The sequence below is a fragment of the Geotrypetes seraphini genome, chromosome 3 (genome assembly GCF_902459505.1).
Source record: "Geotrypetes seraphini chromosome 3, aGeoSer1.1, whole genome shotgun sequence".
In the NCBI taxonomy this organism is placed as follows: domain Eukaryota; kingdom Metazoa; phylum Chordata; class Amphibia; order Gymnophiona; family Dermophiidae; genus Geotrypetes; species Geotrypetes seraphini.
This window is the reverse complement of record NC_047086.1, coordinates 92,958,712-92,975,866: the sequence shown is the minus strand read 5'-3', so window position 1 is coordinate 92,975,866 and position 17,155 is coordinate 92,958,712. Positions and strand designations below refer to the sequence as shown.

General features: G+C 39.9%; 1 protein-coding gene across 2 annotated transcripts in view; it reads right to left on the bottom strand.

Moving 5' to 3' along the window:
- Window positions 1-12,613: 12,613 nt before the first annotated feature.
- Window positions 12,614-17,155, bottom strand: part of LPIN1 (lipin 1) — a 225,662-nt gene continuing 221,120 nt past the window's right edge. For both annotated transcript variants that reach the window (XM_033937853.1, XM_033937854.1), the window contains one exon: window positions 12,614-13,973. In XM_033937853.1, the coding sequence (XP_033793744.1) occupies window positions 13,814-13,973 (160 nt within the window). In that variant the 3' untranslated portion in view covers window positions 12,614-13,813. The remainder of the gene's footprint in view (window positions 13,974-17,155) is intronic.

Genomic DNA, 17,155 nt, shown 5'->3' with positions numbered 1-17,155 from the left:
GTTTCTATACTTATTACCTGGTTAGCTTTCTATACTTGTGTTACATCCCAGCTCCTCCCTCAGTATCCCACGATCCCTTTATCCCTCAGGAATCCATCCAATCCCTGTTTGAATCCCTGTACCGTACTCTGCCTGATCTCTTCCTCCGGTAGCGCATTCCAAGTGTCCACGACCCTTTGGGTGAAAAAAAACTTCCTTGCATTTGTTTTGAACCTATCTCCCTTCAGTTTCTCCGAATGCCCCCTTGTACTTGTTGTCCCCTTCAGTCTGAAGAATCTGTCCCTATCCACCCTCTCTATGCCCCTCATGATCTTGAAGGTCTCTATCATATCTCCCCTGAGCCTCCTTTTTTCCAGAGAGAAGAGCCCCAGCCTATCCAACCTCTCGGCGTATGGGCAGTGTTCCAGCCCTTTTACCAGTTTCGTTGCTCTCCTTTGGACTCTCTCAAGTACCGCCATGTCCTTCTTGAGGTGCGGCGACCAATACTGAACGCAGTATTCCAGATGTGGACGCACCATCGCTCGATACAATGGCATGATGACTTCCCGCGTCCTGGTTGTTATGCCCCTCTTTATGATGCCCAGCATCCTGTTGGCTTTTTTCGAGGTTGCTGCGCACTGTGCAGATGGCTTCAGTGATGCATCCACCAGCACACCCAAGTCTCTCTCAAGTCTGCTGTCTCCCAACAATGCCCCCCCCCCAATTTGTAGTTGAACAACGGGTTCTTTTTCCCTATATGCATGACCTTGCATTTTTCCCACGTTAAAGCGCATTTGCCATTTGTTTGCCCAGTCTTCCAGCTTGCCCAGGTCCCTTTGCAGGTTCTCACACTCCTCCCTGGACCTAACTCTGCCGCACAGTTTGGTATCGTCTGCAAATTTTATAACCTCGCACTTTGCCTCCTTTTCCAGGTCATTGATAAATATGTTGAAGAGTAACGGCCCCAGCACCGATCCCTGTGGCACACCGCTTGTGACTCCTCGCCAGTCAGAATATTGGCCCTTCACTCCGACCCTCTGCAGTCTACCCGACAACCAGTGCTTGATCCATCTGTGCACATCCCCTCCCACCCCGTGGTTCCACAGCTTCCTAAGCAGCCTTTCATGTGGCACCTTGTCGAAAGCCTTTTGAAAATCGAGGTAAATGATGTCTATGGGTTCCCCTTTGTCCACCTGACTGCTTATTCCCTCAAAGAAGTACAGAAGGTTCATTAGGCACGACCTTCCCTTACAGAATCCGTGCTGGCTTGTTCTCAGTAGGCCATTCCTCTCGATGTGCTCGCAAATGCTGTCCTTGATCATAGCTTCCACCATCTTCCCTATAATTGAAGTCAGGCTCACCGGCCTGTAGTTCCCGGGGTCACCCCTCGATCCCTTCTTGAAGATAGGTGTGACATTCGCCAATTTCCAGTCCTCTGGTACCTCACCAGTTTTCAAGGATAGGTTGCAAACATGCTGGATTGTGCCCGCTATTTCTTGTCTTAGTTCCTTCAGAACCCTTGGGTGGATCCCGTCCGGGCCCGGTGATTTACCGCATTTTAACCTGTCTATCTGTTTGAGGACATCCTCCTTACTTACCTCTATGTGCTCCATGTATGTATGTGTACGTGTGAGTGTGGTTGTTGGTGTGAGGAGGTGTGATTCTTTGACTACGCACCTCGGGTATGTGAGGTGACTGTGTGCGATGAATCGTTTGGGGATTCTGTCTGAGATTTAAAAATCGGACGAAGGCTGCTGGACAGGAGCATTTCTGGCCTTTACTCTGTCTACTCTAAATGGTCACTTATGCTCTGGGGGATTTCTTTGCATGGGTTTCCCTGATGTCTTGCTGGTATCAATACTTAGTTTCGGTCGGATCATCTGCTTCTTTTTGCCTATGCTATACTGTATTGGGATGATGTTCGCTGTTCTGTATGCCTTCTGTCTTAATAAACATGATTTCAAAAAAAAAAATTAAAAAGTGGAGAAATCCACTACTTATTCCTAGGATAAGCAGCATAACAAATGTTTTACTCATTGGGAACTAGCTAGGTACTTGGGACCTGGGTTGGCCACTGTTGGAAACAGGATACTGGGTTTGATGGACCTTCGATCTGTCTTAGTATGGCAACTCTTATGTTTTTACATTCTAAAACACCTGGAAACTTTTAAAGAAGACAAAGACTATTTCTTGTAGTGGTCTGCTCTTTCTGGGGGGTTTTTCCTTTTCGGCCCAGTTATAAGTAAAATAGCTACACCTCCTCATTTTCTTTTATTAATAGCTGGTGAAAAACAATTGTGTACTCATTGCCCTTGTAATTTAGCGGATTCTCTGTTATTTAGGTGTACTTCCTCCAGTTATTAGATATCTTATCCTGAAGAGATGCTTAGCGAGAATTTGCCAAAAGGAAGAAAAACTCCTTTCATGGTGATTTTTTCTGCATTGAACTGTTTAAAAAATATTTAAGAACAAGTGAATTTTTTAATTGATTTTTTTTTTTCATCACATTGGGGAGTTGGGATTACCTAACCTTTGAACTTTGGCATCAAAGAACCTTATTCATAACTTTTAACCGTGGCAACTGTGATATTATTGTGACCCTGACTTCATGCTCAAGTCATTAACAACGAGGTAAGTACCTTTTGATTTTTCAAAGAGGAAGTTTGGAGGGGGTCAAATGCAGCAGGCCTTCAGCAAGAACAGATGCTCAAGGCCCTGCATCAGCATGCAGGTGCAAACTTGGCAGTGACAGTGCACCAAAAGCAACAAATGCAAGGAGAAAAAAAAAGGAGATGCTGGACTGCTAGACATGCTGAAACAAGGGGTGGGGGGGGGGGGGGGATATATACTGAACAGCTAAGGGAGGATAGGGAAGGGGATGGAGCATGCAGATAAAGTTGAGGAATAGCCTAAAGGTTAATATGCATTAGCCTGAGAACTAGGGGAACTGGATTTTATTCTCATTGCAGCTCCTGGTGACTCTGGGCAAGTCACTTAACCCTCCATTATTCCAGGTACAAAATAAGTAACTATATATAATATTTTAACTGCTTTGATTGTAATCGCAGAAAGGCATTACATCAAATCCCATCCCCTTTTCCTTTCTTCACCTAGTCCTAGAGCATCACATATCTTTGGGCTGGTCATATCTTTTGGTTTTCATTTCTTAAGCATTTTTGAATGTTTCTATAATTGGCTTTCACATTGACAACATATTTTGTGTTAATCAGTGAAATAAACTGCCGCTTTCATGTATTGTTTTGAATTGTATTTTTTAGACAACTCAGTGTGAAAAATGAATAAGAACATAAGAATTACCGCTGCTGGGTCAGACCCGTGGTCCATCGTGCCCAGCGGTCTGCTCACGCGGCGGCCCTCTGGTCAATGACCAGCGCCCTGAGACTAGCCCTACCTGCATACATTCTGGTTCAGCAGGAACTTGTCTAACTTTGTCTTGAATCCCTGGAGGGTGTTTTCCCCCACTCTCTGAGTGAAGAAGAACTTCCTTATGAGTATATTCAGGACTATGAAGAATTTAAATGTTTCAAAAGAAAATATTTCTTGATTGCGTGTAACCAACAGAGTTGCATTTCCCAAATATGAGAGCCTAATATTCAAAGAGATTCAAATGGGAAGGAGACTAGCTGCTTATATTCAGTGACACATAACCAGGCAGTGCCACTGAACATCAACACTAATTGACCTACTCAAAATTGGGCAGGAGAGGAGCATTCTGGAAGCCGAATCAGGAAGGAGCTGAGAATTATGCAGGTGTCAATGCTGGTGCCCACAAAGTAAAGCTAGATAACTGCTGGTGTTCATATAACTTTCAGGTTGCCAAGCCGATGTCCCCACCTTGTCTATGCAAATGCTCTGCACTGCTCATCAATGTTCCCTTTAGTTACAATGCCGCTCCCCCCCCCCTTCTCTAAAATCTAAAACTTCAGCCCTCCTCCTTTCCAGACCACCAAAGAACACCCCCCCCCCCTTAGTGCTCTCTCATGTTTAGTGGGATGGGTTGTAGCGGTTCCTTTTCTGCTTGTGCATCAGATTTAGTGGTGTGTCTTTTGAAGTATCTATAGCAGTTACATTTTTGGAGAACGTGTATTGGTATTGTGATTATGGCAGTGCCCCTAGACTGTGGAAGGGCTTCTGATTTAAAGACAAATTACAAGAGTTGGGGATTTTGGGTGGGGGGTGGGGCATTGCATTGAATTGGAGAGGAGGGTTGGGTATCAGAGGGAGCTTATGGTAAGAGGATCGGGGAGTATTCAGACTGGCACAGTGCCTTATGCAGTCCCCAACTGAATATCAGATAGGACTGTGATCATGTGGCTAGGCCGAGCGGTATTACCTGTCATATATCTCCACTCCCAGGTACTCTCTGATCTTCCAGTCTCCAGCTTTGCTATTATGACAAACATAACAGGGTTAAACATACTCTCAAATACTCCTTAAACCATGTAACCCAGGCCTTCCCAACACCCTCTGGTCATTCTCTGGGTCCTCCCTGGACTCTGTGTTCCTCATTGGCCCTCTGGATCTTTATCTGGGTCCTCATTGGCCCTTCAGTCATCAAAGCAGCTCCTGGTGCCATTACCGGTCTCTCTGCCAGTCACAATCCCAGCTCGTTCCTCTGCTGGTCAGCTGGCAACCCTTTCCCCATCAGCCCTGGGCCTCCACTCTGCTCATTCACAGCTCTTCCAGCTGCTTGTGGGGCCCCCACCAGTTCCCTTCTCCCTAGCCTCCTGGGTCCCCATGGGTCTTGGGTTCTTCACTAGTCCCACTGCTGGTCATCAAGCCCGAGTTCTGCCTGAATTCCAGCTGTACCGGGTCATTCAGTTACTTTGTTTTCCAGACCCTCTCCATCAGTGTATAGGTTCCCACGAACCATCCCACCACCAGACTTCCTTCCTATAGGGCCAGATCTCTCTCTCAAATCTCACTGCTGCACCAGTCTTCCCTGTCAGGACTGGTCAACCTGGCCTCTCTACTCTGCTGCACTGGGCCCCCTGTCAGCAGTGGCCTTCAGGGCCAGAGGCCAGCATTCCTCCTCCCAAGGGTTGCCCAGCTCCCAAAGGAGCTCCTTGCCTTTTGAGCTCTCTGTACTGGAAGCTGCTCTTTTCAGCACCACAATCCACTCAGGGTGAGTAGACAGCTCCTAGCAGCACTTGCAGCTCTTATACAAATCAGCTAGGATCCTTCATTTAGCTGCTCAGTCTAGCTTTGGTGGCCTGCCAGTGACAGGGAATGTCACCCTGTCACAAGGACCCATATAAACTGGGACAGCACATTTTTGGACAGTTATACTTCAGTATGCAGAAATGGTGGCTGGACATAACCAGCATTTAAAATTAGGACCTAATTCTCTTTGCAGCTGTCAGAATTTTTAAAAAAAACCAAAAACTGATCACTGCTGGCTGAATATTGATCAGAATTTAATTTAAAAAAACATGCAAATAAAAGCATTAAAGCCTTATAAAAATCTAACAAACATGGCAATGAAAGAAAGTTAAATACTGTACATCAGGGGTGTTAAAGTCCTTCCTCGAGGGCCGTAATCCAGTCGGATTTTCAGGATTTCCTCAATGAATATGCATGAGATCTATTTGCATGCACTGCTATCATTGTATGCTAATAGATCTCATGCATATTCATTAAGGAAATCCTGAAAACCTGACTGGATTGCAGCCCTCGAGGAGGGACTTTGACACTCCTGCTGTATATCTTTCTCCAGCTTAGATTTTCTTCCTTCTCTAATAGGATGCAGTACAATGTTTCTAGCCAGCAATAGTACTGGCAGCAAAGGAATCATTTTCACCTGGATAAGTCAATTAAGGCAAGATAAGGCCTCAGAGTGGTATTCAGAGCAGAGGCATTCCCAGAAGCAGGCATAAGTTAAAATGAGTGACAATATGTTTAGAATTCAATTTGCTGGTGAACTAGTCTGGGGAAAAGCTGGTACAAACTATATTGGGTAGAAATTTATTGCCAAAGTACTTGGGCATTTTTGCTTTGATTATTGGAGTGATCCTTGCCAAAAAATAAAATAAACCTTTCACTTCTATTATTGCCCTCTAAAAAAGGGGGGGGATCATGCTAAGTTGCCCATTATATTCTTATGGGTGTCTTAGCTTTTAGCACACACTAATCATTAACATTTATTCCATTATTTTTATTTTCGCTTCGGACCAGAAGTGCAAAAAATAAAAAATAAAATCACACACTGTTCAAGTGGTTCAATCATGCTGAAAACGAAGTCTGCTCAGCAAGCTCTTAATAGTTGGTGAACCAGATTTTTTAAAAACTGGGATATTCCAGCATGAAATGTGTGCCAGAATGCTATAAGAAACTGCATGTTTTGCTGCTTGCCATACTTTGGGGTCCTTTTATTAAGTTGCTCTAAACTGTGACCTGTGCTATGACTGGCATATGGGTTTCCTGCGCACCGAGGCCACTTTTAGCATGGTTGTAAAACTGTCATGGTGATGTAGCAGTGCTAACCGATGCCTACTCTCTGACCCCAAACACACCCCCTAGAAACAAAAAAGAACCAAGCCTCAAGACACTATGAACAACAGCAAATAGAGGCAATGGAGACATCACAACCAGCGAGGGAAAATGATAGCTTTATTGATTTGAAGTCTTTAAAATGAAGTCCCAACTAGGACCCAGTTTTGGCGACTACTTCGCCTTCTACAGGGTAATCTACAAAATACAATAAATTACTAATTATAAAATACAACAATAATTTGTTGTATTTTATAGATTAATACTGTCCCCTGAAGAAGGTGACATAGTCGCCGAAACTGGATCCTAGTTGGGACTTCATTTTAAAGACTTCAAATCAATAAAGCTATCATTTTCCTTCACTGGTAGTGACTTCACTATTGCCTCTATTTGCTGTTCCTCAAACACCCCCCCCCCCAGCACTAATAAAAAGTATTTTTTTTAAGCACATGGGAAGCACATGCAGATGCTACAACTACCACAGGATACCTAAGCGTAGCCCGTGGTAGTGGATTTTACCAGCGCTAAGCACACATTAGTGCTTGCTACAGCTTTGTAAAAGGGCCCCTCTGTTTTTTTAAGGAAAAGTAAAACAATAAAAACATGACGACAATTTTTCCAGTGCTTTTTTATTTTTATAACTAGTATGTTAACCCATTTCATATAAAAATGCATTAAGACTGCAAACTTAGTTTGATGCATTACATTACTTTATTAGCCTGCATTAAGTAATCACAACCAATGCCAAACTTTTATCCAAATGGTGCACTGATTTTTTGCATATCTTCATACTCATTTTACAATTAAAACGCTTGTTTTTGTAATGTTTGAGAAGTACGGAACCATTTCATAGTGTGGCACATACTCACACACCATGTTAGCAAAAGGTTTTGTTTGTAACAATACAGCATTACTATGTAAGCAAAATATACTATTTTTCTTTCATGGAAAGAACTTAATTTCATTAAAACATTGCATTTTGTTCATAATGAAAAAATAAACTTTAAATGGCCATACATACAAATGATTGCATAACCAAAGCAGAACATAACTTTAAAAATCTATGAGGGTAAATCAAAAAGTAAAGGCAAAATACATTTAACGGCTTTAATAGAAGTAACTGTGAACAACTGAACATATCACTTTTCCATATAGTACCCATGAAAGATGACACATTTTTAGTAGAATGCAACTATCTTCTGCGTTCCTGCAGAGAAGACCTTTTTTGGCTGCTCCCAAAGTCAGGTGAGCACCGCTTCCTTGACTTCATCTTGCTTTGTCTTTTACTCCCCAGGTTGCAGTGAAGAACTGAGTTGCAACCTCCATACGCTGCTGCTTGTACAGGTCAGTAAGCTGTTTGGGAACCTATTGTGCATAGACTTTCCTGTATCCCGAGTCATCATGCATTATGGCAAATGCAGATCCATAGCTGACATCCAAATATGCAGCCAATTCAGACACCATTAGCTGTCTTCTCTAATCAAGGCATCTGTCCTGTCAATGTGCTCTTGTGTGTGCAATATTGATGGGCGATCAGAATGACCTTCATTCTGGTGCTCCTGTTTTTCCTCCTTTAAATCTTTTTACCCACTCATAAATCTTTCAATGATTCACGATCCATACCGAGTCAATATCCGATGGTGAATTTCCACAGGTTTCACTCCCTCTGTCCAAAAAAGCGCATTACTGTACATTGTTCTTCTATGGTGCAATCTTGCAATGGAGCGTCCATGTTTCTGACCTCGTGGCTGCCACACGACTAAAGGCTGAGCACTGAACAGGCAATGCAAGAGTACATATGTTGCATTTCGCTAGCTCTGTTCCGGTTATTGCATAATTTAATAATTGCCTTTAATTTTTGATTTGCCCTCGTATAATAGGCAATAAATAAGTAAAGCAAAATCTCCTTTCCCTAACACACATTCTTTAGCTTAATACAAGGTATTCTTATACAACTTATAACAATGAAAAGTCCTTTTGCCTGCTAATGCAAATACTTCTACATTTGTAAATTTGACACATCACTTCACATTTTAGATATAATGAAATTATACTGTTATGCATAAACTTGGTAAAGGAAGCTATTCATCCATTTAGAAGGTAATTTTATAACAAGTAGTTTACACATGAAGGTCAATGCTTAAAGGATCCTTCTTCTAAGGTGTGGAAAAAAAGGGAGCATCCTTACACGGGCCTTTCCCATACACTAAGGCCATTTTTACTGCAGCCGTTTTAATTAAAGGCCATGCACTAATGTTTGTAGCACCAATTTCTGTTAAAACTGCTTCTTATAAGAAAGGTCCTATCACACCATCATCATAATACTTTCCTCATACTATAAAATGTTTCCTTTAAAAAATTATTTTTTTATGGACCATCAGAACGTGAATGCCATCTAATCTCTCTTTATGACCACGTTCATTCAGATCATTAGTCCTTTTTTTTCATGTTTCCCACTCTTTAGAATCAAAATTTTTGTAACTTCACATCTCTAATATAGTCCAAAGCAGTTCTTCTCATATTTCTCCAACAATAAATAGCTTATTTGAAATCACTTCAGCACTTGTCTTAATATTTCTTCTTCACATATTCTCATCTCATAAACTGTAGTAGTCCCACTTGTCCAATCCCTCATATTCTTATCTTGTCAGATAAACTGTGGTAGTTTCACTTATAAAATACCCAATATGTTTCGCTGTCTTGCTGCATCAAGGGTATAGCTTCAGTAAATGAGAAGAATCAATTTTAATTTTGAAAACATTTTAAACTCTAGGGCTCAATAAAGAACTTGAATGGATGTCATTGGCATATTATTGGTTGCAATTGATCATGTGGTAGGAGCTGATATGTAAATTAACATAAGTGTAGATGCCACGACCATTTTGAAAACCATGGTGATGTGGTGGAGAATTCTGACAACAGTAGTAAGTCACTGTATTTTGATATATACCATATTTTTCGTTCCATAAGACGCACCTGACCATAAGTCGCACCCTAGATTTAGAGGAGGAAAACAAGAAAAAAAACCTTTCTGAACCAATTTCTCCCTGCCAGGCTCTGCACCCAACTCCACACTTCTTGCCAAGCTCTGCATCCTTTCCCTCCTCCCTGCCAGGCTCTGTACCCTGTTCCCCCTCTGGTGGTCTAGTGGTAGGCCAGGACAAGGCACAGGACAGTCAGGGACAGGATTAGATTCATCTGTCTGCACATTTCCCTACCTACTGCAGCACCTGTTTAATTATATTTTACTCTGCTGTTATCCATTTTGGATTTTTTTACAGAAATGTGGCCTATATTAAATCATCTCAGATTTTACATTATTTTCTATGACTAAGGATCCTCTGTGCCTAGTCCATTCATGATTAAATTTAATTGTTTGCCTCACTGCCACCTCTGTTGTTCACCAAAGGATCCCAAAAAGAGATTGGAGCCTGTGGTCACAATTTCTGGCCAAAAGCACAACTCTACCTCTTTTGTATATTTGCTGGTATACTTTTAAATCACACTACCCCCCCCCCCGCCAGTTCTTTTATATTACCCCCCTTCCCCCACCCCCAGTACTGTTAAATGACACCTTTGAATTCCAACGCCAGTACAGATGGAGTGATCGCTTACATCAGCTTTACAGGTTCTTCACCCCCTCGCAAGAACTGATGCCGGCCATTCAGAAAGCGGCGCAGGCCCAAGCGGGAGCGTGGAATCTTGCTCCGACATCTGCGCTCCTGAACTGTGTGCCGCTAGTGAGGGAGGGATACACACTAGACCACCAGGTACAAGGACAGCGGTGGCGGGCAGGTGGGTGTTTTTAAAGGGGCAGCAGTGGCAGCAGGTATGCAGGACGACGTTTTTAAAGGTGCGGCGACGGCAGGCGGGTAGATGAGTGAATGTTTTTAAAGGTGCTGTGGCAGCAAGTTTTAAAACAGCAAGGGGGGGTTAAAATTTGTACCTTCGCTCCATAAGACACACTGAGATTTTCACCAACTTTTGGGTGGAAAATAAGTGTCTTATGGAGCGAAAAATACAGTAATTACTTTTTAATTATATATAGTAGGACCAGGATTGTTTATTGACTCTTCTCACTTATTGAAGCTATACCCTGATGCAGCAAGATGGCGAAGAATAATACTATGTTGGGTACTTAATAAGTGAGCCTATTACAGTTTCTCCAATGAGACAAGAATTGGACATTGGACAAGTGGGCCTGCTACAATTTACTTGATGAGATGAGAATATGTGAAGAAGAAATATTAAGAAAAGTGATGAAGTGATTTCAAATAAGCTATTTATTGTTGGAAACTGCTTTGGACTACTGTATATTAGAGAAATGAAGTTATAAAAATTTAGATTCTAAAAAGTGGAAAAAGTTTTTAAAAAGAGGACTTATGAGGAGCTGGATGAGCGCTGTCAAAGAGATATTAGATGGCACTCACATTCTGATGGTTTGTAAATATTAAACTATTTTCAAAGAAAGCTTTTTGTGGTATGAGGAAGGTATTATGATGATCATGCACTAATGTTGCCATTAGAGAGTGGAGACAACCATGGAGATTAACTCAATATATCCACAGAAAGACGAACAATCCAAAAGACATTGTGGAAACTGATGTTCCTAACGTCAACTTTATTGGTTGTTCAGCAAGATAATCCACAATGTGATAAATGAAGAGGACCCAACATAGTCCATGCTTCGACCAAAATGCAGTGTGATCTGATGAATAAGTGGCATATTATGCATGAATGATGTTGTGTATAGGTGATGGGAAATAAGTATAGTGCATATGTGAAGATGGACCAATGTGATCAGCGATATGCATATTACTGATCAGATTAATCCATACCATCTTACATGTACACTATACTTATTTCCAATCATCTATACACAGCATCATTTATTCATAATATGTCACTTGCTCATCAGGTCACACCGCATTATACATACTTACACTCACATTATTACCCATAGGACCCCTGAGCAAGACATTGTGGTCGAAACATGGACTGTATTGGGTCTTCCTCATTTATCACATAGTGGTTTATCTTGCTGAGCAACCATTAAAGTCGACATCAGGAACATCAGTTTCCAGAGCGCCTTTTGTTTTGGGCCATTAGTAAGTGGTCATTTTTAGAAATTACTGCATGAGCAATTACTGCCACCCATTTTGTAGGTGGGAACCAGACAGCACATCTACATGTTAGCACAAATGCTCACATTCCACCCTTGATATTCATTCTCAAAATAAAATTAGAAATATCTTTCAGCGGGCAGTTAGCTCACATTTATTTAGGAGTCCACAGTTCTCTGCACTCCCCATGGTACTTCATTTTTAGCTGCGCTAAGCATTCATTAGTGCCTAACACAGCTTAGTAAAAGGATCCTTAAATGTCTTTAAAAAAATATTAGGGAGAAAGCAGCAGAAATTGCACTTATATTAAAGCAGCAGACATTTATGTTTGCTTGGGAGCAAGCATAAATGTTCATATGTAACATATATGTGCACAATTTACAAACAATGCACACAAACCGTGACTCCACCCAGCTCTGCCTCTATGCCTATATCTGCAGCAAGTAAAATTCTTACCTTCTTGTGACCAGGTACACTTAAGCTCATAACCTCTGGGATAATTTTATAAAAGCTCATTTTATGTGTGTAAAAAAAAAAAAAACTTTTACGCTTAAACATCCTTCCTAAATTCTCCCTTGTGCTCTTTAAATTCTAAGAAAGACATTCAGGAAAAAAACAAACAAACCTGTAGGATTGTTTGCTAAACCAGAGACAGAAAAAAGGTCAATCTTGGTAATAACTTGAATTACTATACGTACCTTTCAAACTTGAATAGACAAGATTTGGTAATGTGTTCATAGCTCAGAAGCAAAATATTTGTTTTCATATTAAGATCAGAAACCAATATAAAAATCAATTACAAGTGCTATATTAATGTCCTAAAGCAGCACTATTTATCTGTGCATAATTCATATGCTGCAACTACGAGGTAGGGGGATGGTGAATGAATGGATACATTTTCCCAGTTTTTAAAAATTATTCTAAAACGGGAGTTGAATTAGATTATTATATCAGCTCCAAATAAATATTAGCCTATAGACCACTGCATTCCTCTTAGTTTTTTTTTTTTTTAAATTAGTTGAATGGCACTTTCAAAGGCCTAAGCTTTTGAGGAAGACTGAGGAGCAGCTGAAAGGGAGAGGGAGACAGACTGCAGCCCACTGCTCAGCATTTTCAGAAAGTCCAGATACTTCTGTAACTGGATCTCAATGTCTAGTGGTTTACTTTGGCAAATGAAAAAATAAGGAAAAATAAGAATTTATTTCCTATCCTCCTAATTCTGATACTGTTTAAGTTGCTAAAAGCAGGAGAAAACTTCTGCTATAAACACTTCATTTAATACTTACAACCATTATACCTTAATTGAAAACGGTCTTCTTTAGAAAAGAAAGTGTAAAGTTGCACTTGACCCAGAATACAATCATGTTAACATCTGAAGTTCAATACACAATATATGACAAAGAACAAATAAACTATTCCAGTACTGCCTTATTAACTGTCATTACTGTTTAGTGCTGAAACCTTCTCACAACTGCAGCTAGCAAAAGTGGCTAAAACCCCAAAATTCCAGGAGATGAAAAAATACACAATATGTAAAAATATAGATTTTTTTTCCTGGGTTTGTGAGTGTAAAGGAACCCTGCATTACCCTCAAAAGATTACTATGACATAAAAATAGGTGCCTTTTTGAAATCTAAATATACTATAAGGTGAATCCTGACCTGTATTCTAAAGTACATCTATTATATAGCAACCTCATAAAAAAATTAAGGGCCTCTTTTACGAAGCCATTTAGCACAGGCCGCTTCAGTAACTGCTCCAAAGCCAATAGGGATTTAAAGGGCTTCAGGGCTATGGCCACACAACTTTGGAAAAGGGGGAGTGGGGTATGTGAATTATCACAGCTCGCTTACAAGTGAATAATAAGGTCCACATTTTTTTTGAAGAAAAAACATGAACTAAAGAAAAATTGCTGTAATCCTAACAAGTTTTTGCGTGTTTGATTTGTATCTAAACTTCAATGCGTTTTCACTTACAACTGCACATTTCCTTAGTACTGGAAGTGTTGCACTTTTTGTTCATATTTACCTCATGTCATACAGAAATGACATGCCACTATGGAAAACATTTTTGAATCAGCCATTACATGGATGAATAATGTTTACAAATATCACAATTCAGCTGAAACCTCCAAAAATAAATTCCTAGATGTGTTTCCAAGATTCTTGATGTACAACAGTCTGCAGAACAGATTGCATTTTTCAAGATGAGGCAGAACTGAAATCTTCGCTTTCAAATGGCAGAAGCGGCTCTCTCCAGTATGTGAACTGGCTGTAGGTATCAGCACATGGAAAATCAGAGGAATGGCTTCTTTTCAGCAAAGGAAATACATGATCCACCACTTCACAAAGCCTGATGTAACTGACAAAGAAAAAGATTTTGTCCATTAAAATTTCAAAGGGTACTGGATATTTACTTTTTGCCTAAATAAAAGTTGTGTTGCTTAATGTATGGCTTATTCCTAGGGGGATTCAGCATTGCGGCAGACTTGTAACACATTGTATTTCCAAATGCAGCAGGACTGATCAGGCACACAAGTGGGTACTGTCATCACTTGTGCTGGGGCAGAAATAATAATAACAACTTTATTCTTCTATACCGCCACAATCGTGCGACTTCTAGGTGGTTTACAACTGAAGAGAGCTGGACAATCAGCGAGTTACAATAAGCAGATAATTAATGAAATTACAGTATCCAGAATCATGGAAAAGCAGCAATTACAATATACAGTTTGTTTAGAAATTCATAGTACAGTTTGTGTAGAATTTTTTCAGGGGGGACATATTAGGAAAAAGAAAAGGAAATAGTGAATGGTGTAGTTGAAGCTTAGGTGATATATTTGTCGAATAAGGCAGTTTTTATGTTTTTTCTAAAGGCGACGTAGGTCAGTCTGGCTTACATGTGGTAAGTGCTAGGATGCACTTACCACATGTAAAAAGGCTTACTGAGGGATGTTTGCTGGCATCCCACGGTAAATTTGCATGTCTGCCTATAGTACGTGCTAAAAAAAATGTTTGTATTTTCCTCTAAGGGGTTATGTTAGGGGGTGGAGAATGAGCATGACAGAGCTAATCAGTGCGCAAGTCATTGCCACATGCTAATTGACAAAATAGGTGTTAGTAGAGTCTCACACAGTGATTTTTTTAATGGCTACACGCTAATGGCAAAATTAGTGGGTGGCCATTAATTCAGAAAATGGGAAAACATGTCATTTTCCAGCTGTGGCACAAGTGGTCTTACTGCGCAGGAAAGACCTGAGTAAGTGTGTTCATCCTTGTAGCATTAGAGACAGATTTTTTGAATGAGTGCATATAAGCTTCCTGTCTTCTTGGAGATTAGGAGTACCTGGAGTAGAAGCCTTGTTTCCTTTTCAGGGATGGAACTGGCTTCACTGCATTAGATTCTCTTGTTCCTTGACCCCTGATTTCAGTGCTTCTTTCCTTCTGCTTGCACCCCCATGTAGTACATCTCTCTCTCCATGCCCCTCCCTCAGTACACTATCTCACTCCCTCCTTGCACCTCACCAATGCAGCAACTCTCTCCGTCCTTGCACCCCCCCACCCCTAAGTCCAGCGATTAATGCAATCATTTAGTCTTTTGCTCTAGTGTTGGATCCGCTGCGTCTCCAGGTCTGAAAGTGACTGCAGAATTGGTATGTGCATGTTGCTGCTGATTCTGTCTGACCCAGTAACAGAAGGTATACTAGAGTTTGGTGTAACTTCATTTCTGGACAAGGCAGAAACAGTGGCAACACACACACACTGATGCTGCAGCCACTTTCAGATCCAGAGAGCAGTGGCTCCAACACAGGAGCAGAAGACTGGGTATTTTATTTAAGAAACTTTAAATAGTTAACACTAATTACATTGTTTGTTTTATAATCTTTATTCATTTTCTTTTGTTACAACAAGTGTTTCATATAAACTTATTAGATACTTAAATATATACACTTGATATACATACTTATCATCTTCAAGTTTAACATTTTTTAGAAAATTAATTTTATACAAATTTTATAATATTATGCAGTAAATCTAGATTTATATAATTTCTTTCGAATGTAGTATTCCCCCTCCCTCCCTCCCTCCCATTCAATCATTAATATTTCAAAACAACTTTATTATAAATTCATTCAACATTGATATAGTGTGTAAATCAGAAATAAAATCCCATCTCATTTCCCTCTAATCAATTTTTATCTTGGGAAAAGTTAATTATTCATTACAAAATTCTGTTAATGGTCTCCATATCTTTTGAAATTTATTAATATATCCTTTTTGTGTTGCTATGGTAAGTTCCATTTTATATATATGACAAACAGAATTCCACCAGAAAGTGTAATTTAATCTGTCATGATTTTTCCAATTCAATGTGATTTGTTGTACTGCTATTCCAGTTAAAATGTATAATAATTTGTTATTATTTGATGTTATTTGACTTTTTGTTCTCATTGTTGTTCCAAATAATATAGTATCATATGTCAAGGCTACTGGGTTTTCTAACATCCTATTAATTTGAGGCCAAATTGATTTCCAGAATGTTAAGATGAATGGACAAAAGAATAGAAGATGGTCTAATGTCCCAATTTCAATATGACAGTGCCAGCATCTATTAGATTTAGAGCTATCAATTCTATGTAAACGTGTAGGGGTCCATAAAGCTCTATGTAAAAGAAAAAACCAAGTTTGTCTCATAGATGCTGACACCGTACATTTTAACCTCCAAGACCAAAGTCGTGGCCATTGAGATGCACTAATTTGGTGCTTTATCTCAATGCTCCAAATGTCTCTAAGACCATTTTTTGGTTTTTTATTTATATATCCAGATATTAATTTATACCACTGTGCAGCTTCATGTCCTATTGAATTTATCTGGAAACACAAGAATTCCAAGCTGTGATAATTAGTAAGATTTTTCCATTCAGGGAACCCTTCTTGAATGGATTGCTTCAATTGCAACCATCTAAAATATTGTGTTTTATTAAGATCAAATTTATGTTGCAATTGTGAAAACTCCAGCATTTTACCATTTTTTATTATGTCGTCTAGAATACGAATACCTGCTGTCATCCAGTTTTTCCAGATTATTTTGAAACCGCCTATTTTGATCTTGGGGTTTAACCAAATTGTTTGAGTTGTTGATTTACTAATTGGAATAGGAGTTAGATTACTTATATATCTTAAAGTTTTCCATGTATCCATGAATATTTTATGTTCTTTGTATAGCCTTGGCATTTTGATACTAACTACATGACTAAGACGTAATGGAAACATAAGTCTCCATTCTAGCCAAAACCATTCTGGGATATTTACAGTGGGCTCTGGGAGGATCCAATACATACCTTGACGTAAAATATAGGCTTGATGATACCTATAGAAGTTGGGAAAATTTACCCCTCCCTCCGCAATTGGTCTTTGTAATGACACTAAAGCAACTCTGGGGTTTTTCCCAAGCCAAATAAACTTTGTCAATATTTTATTTAATTTTTTATAAAAAGAATTTTGGAAGAAAATTGGTATCATTCCCATTTGGTAACAGACTAC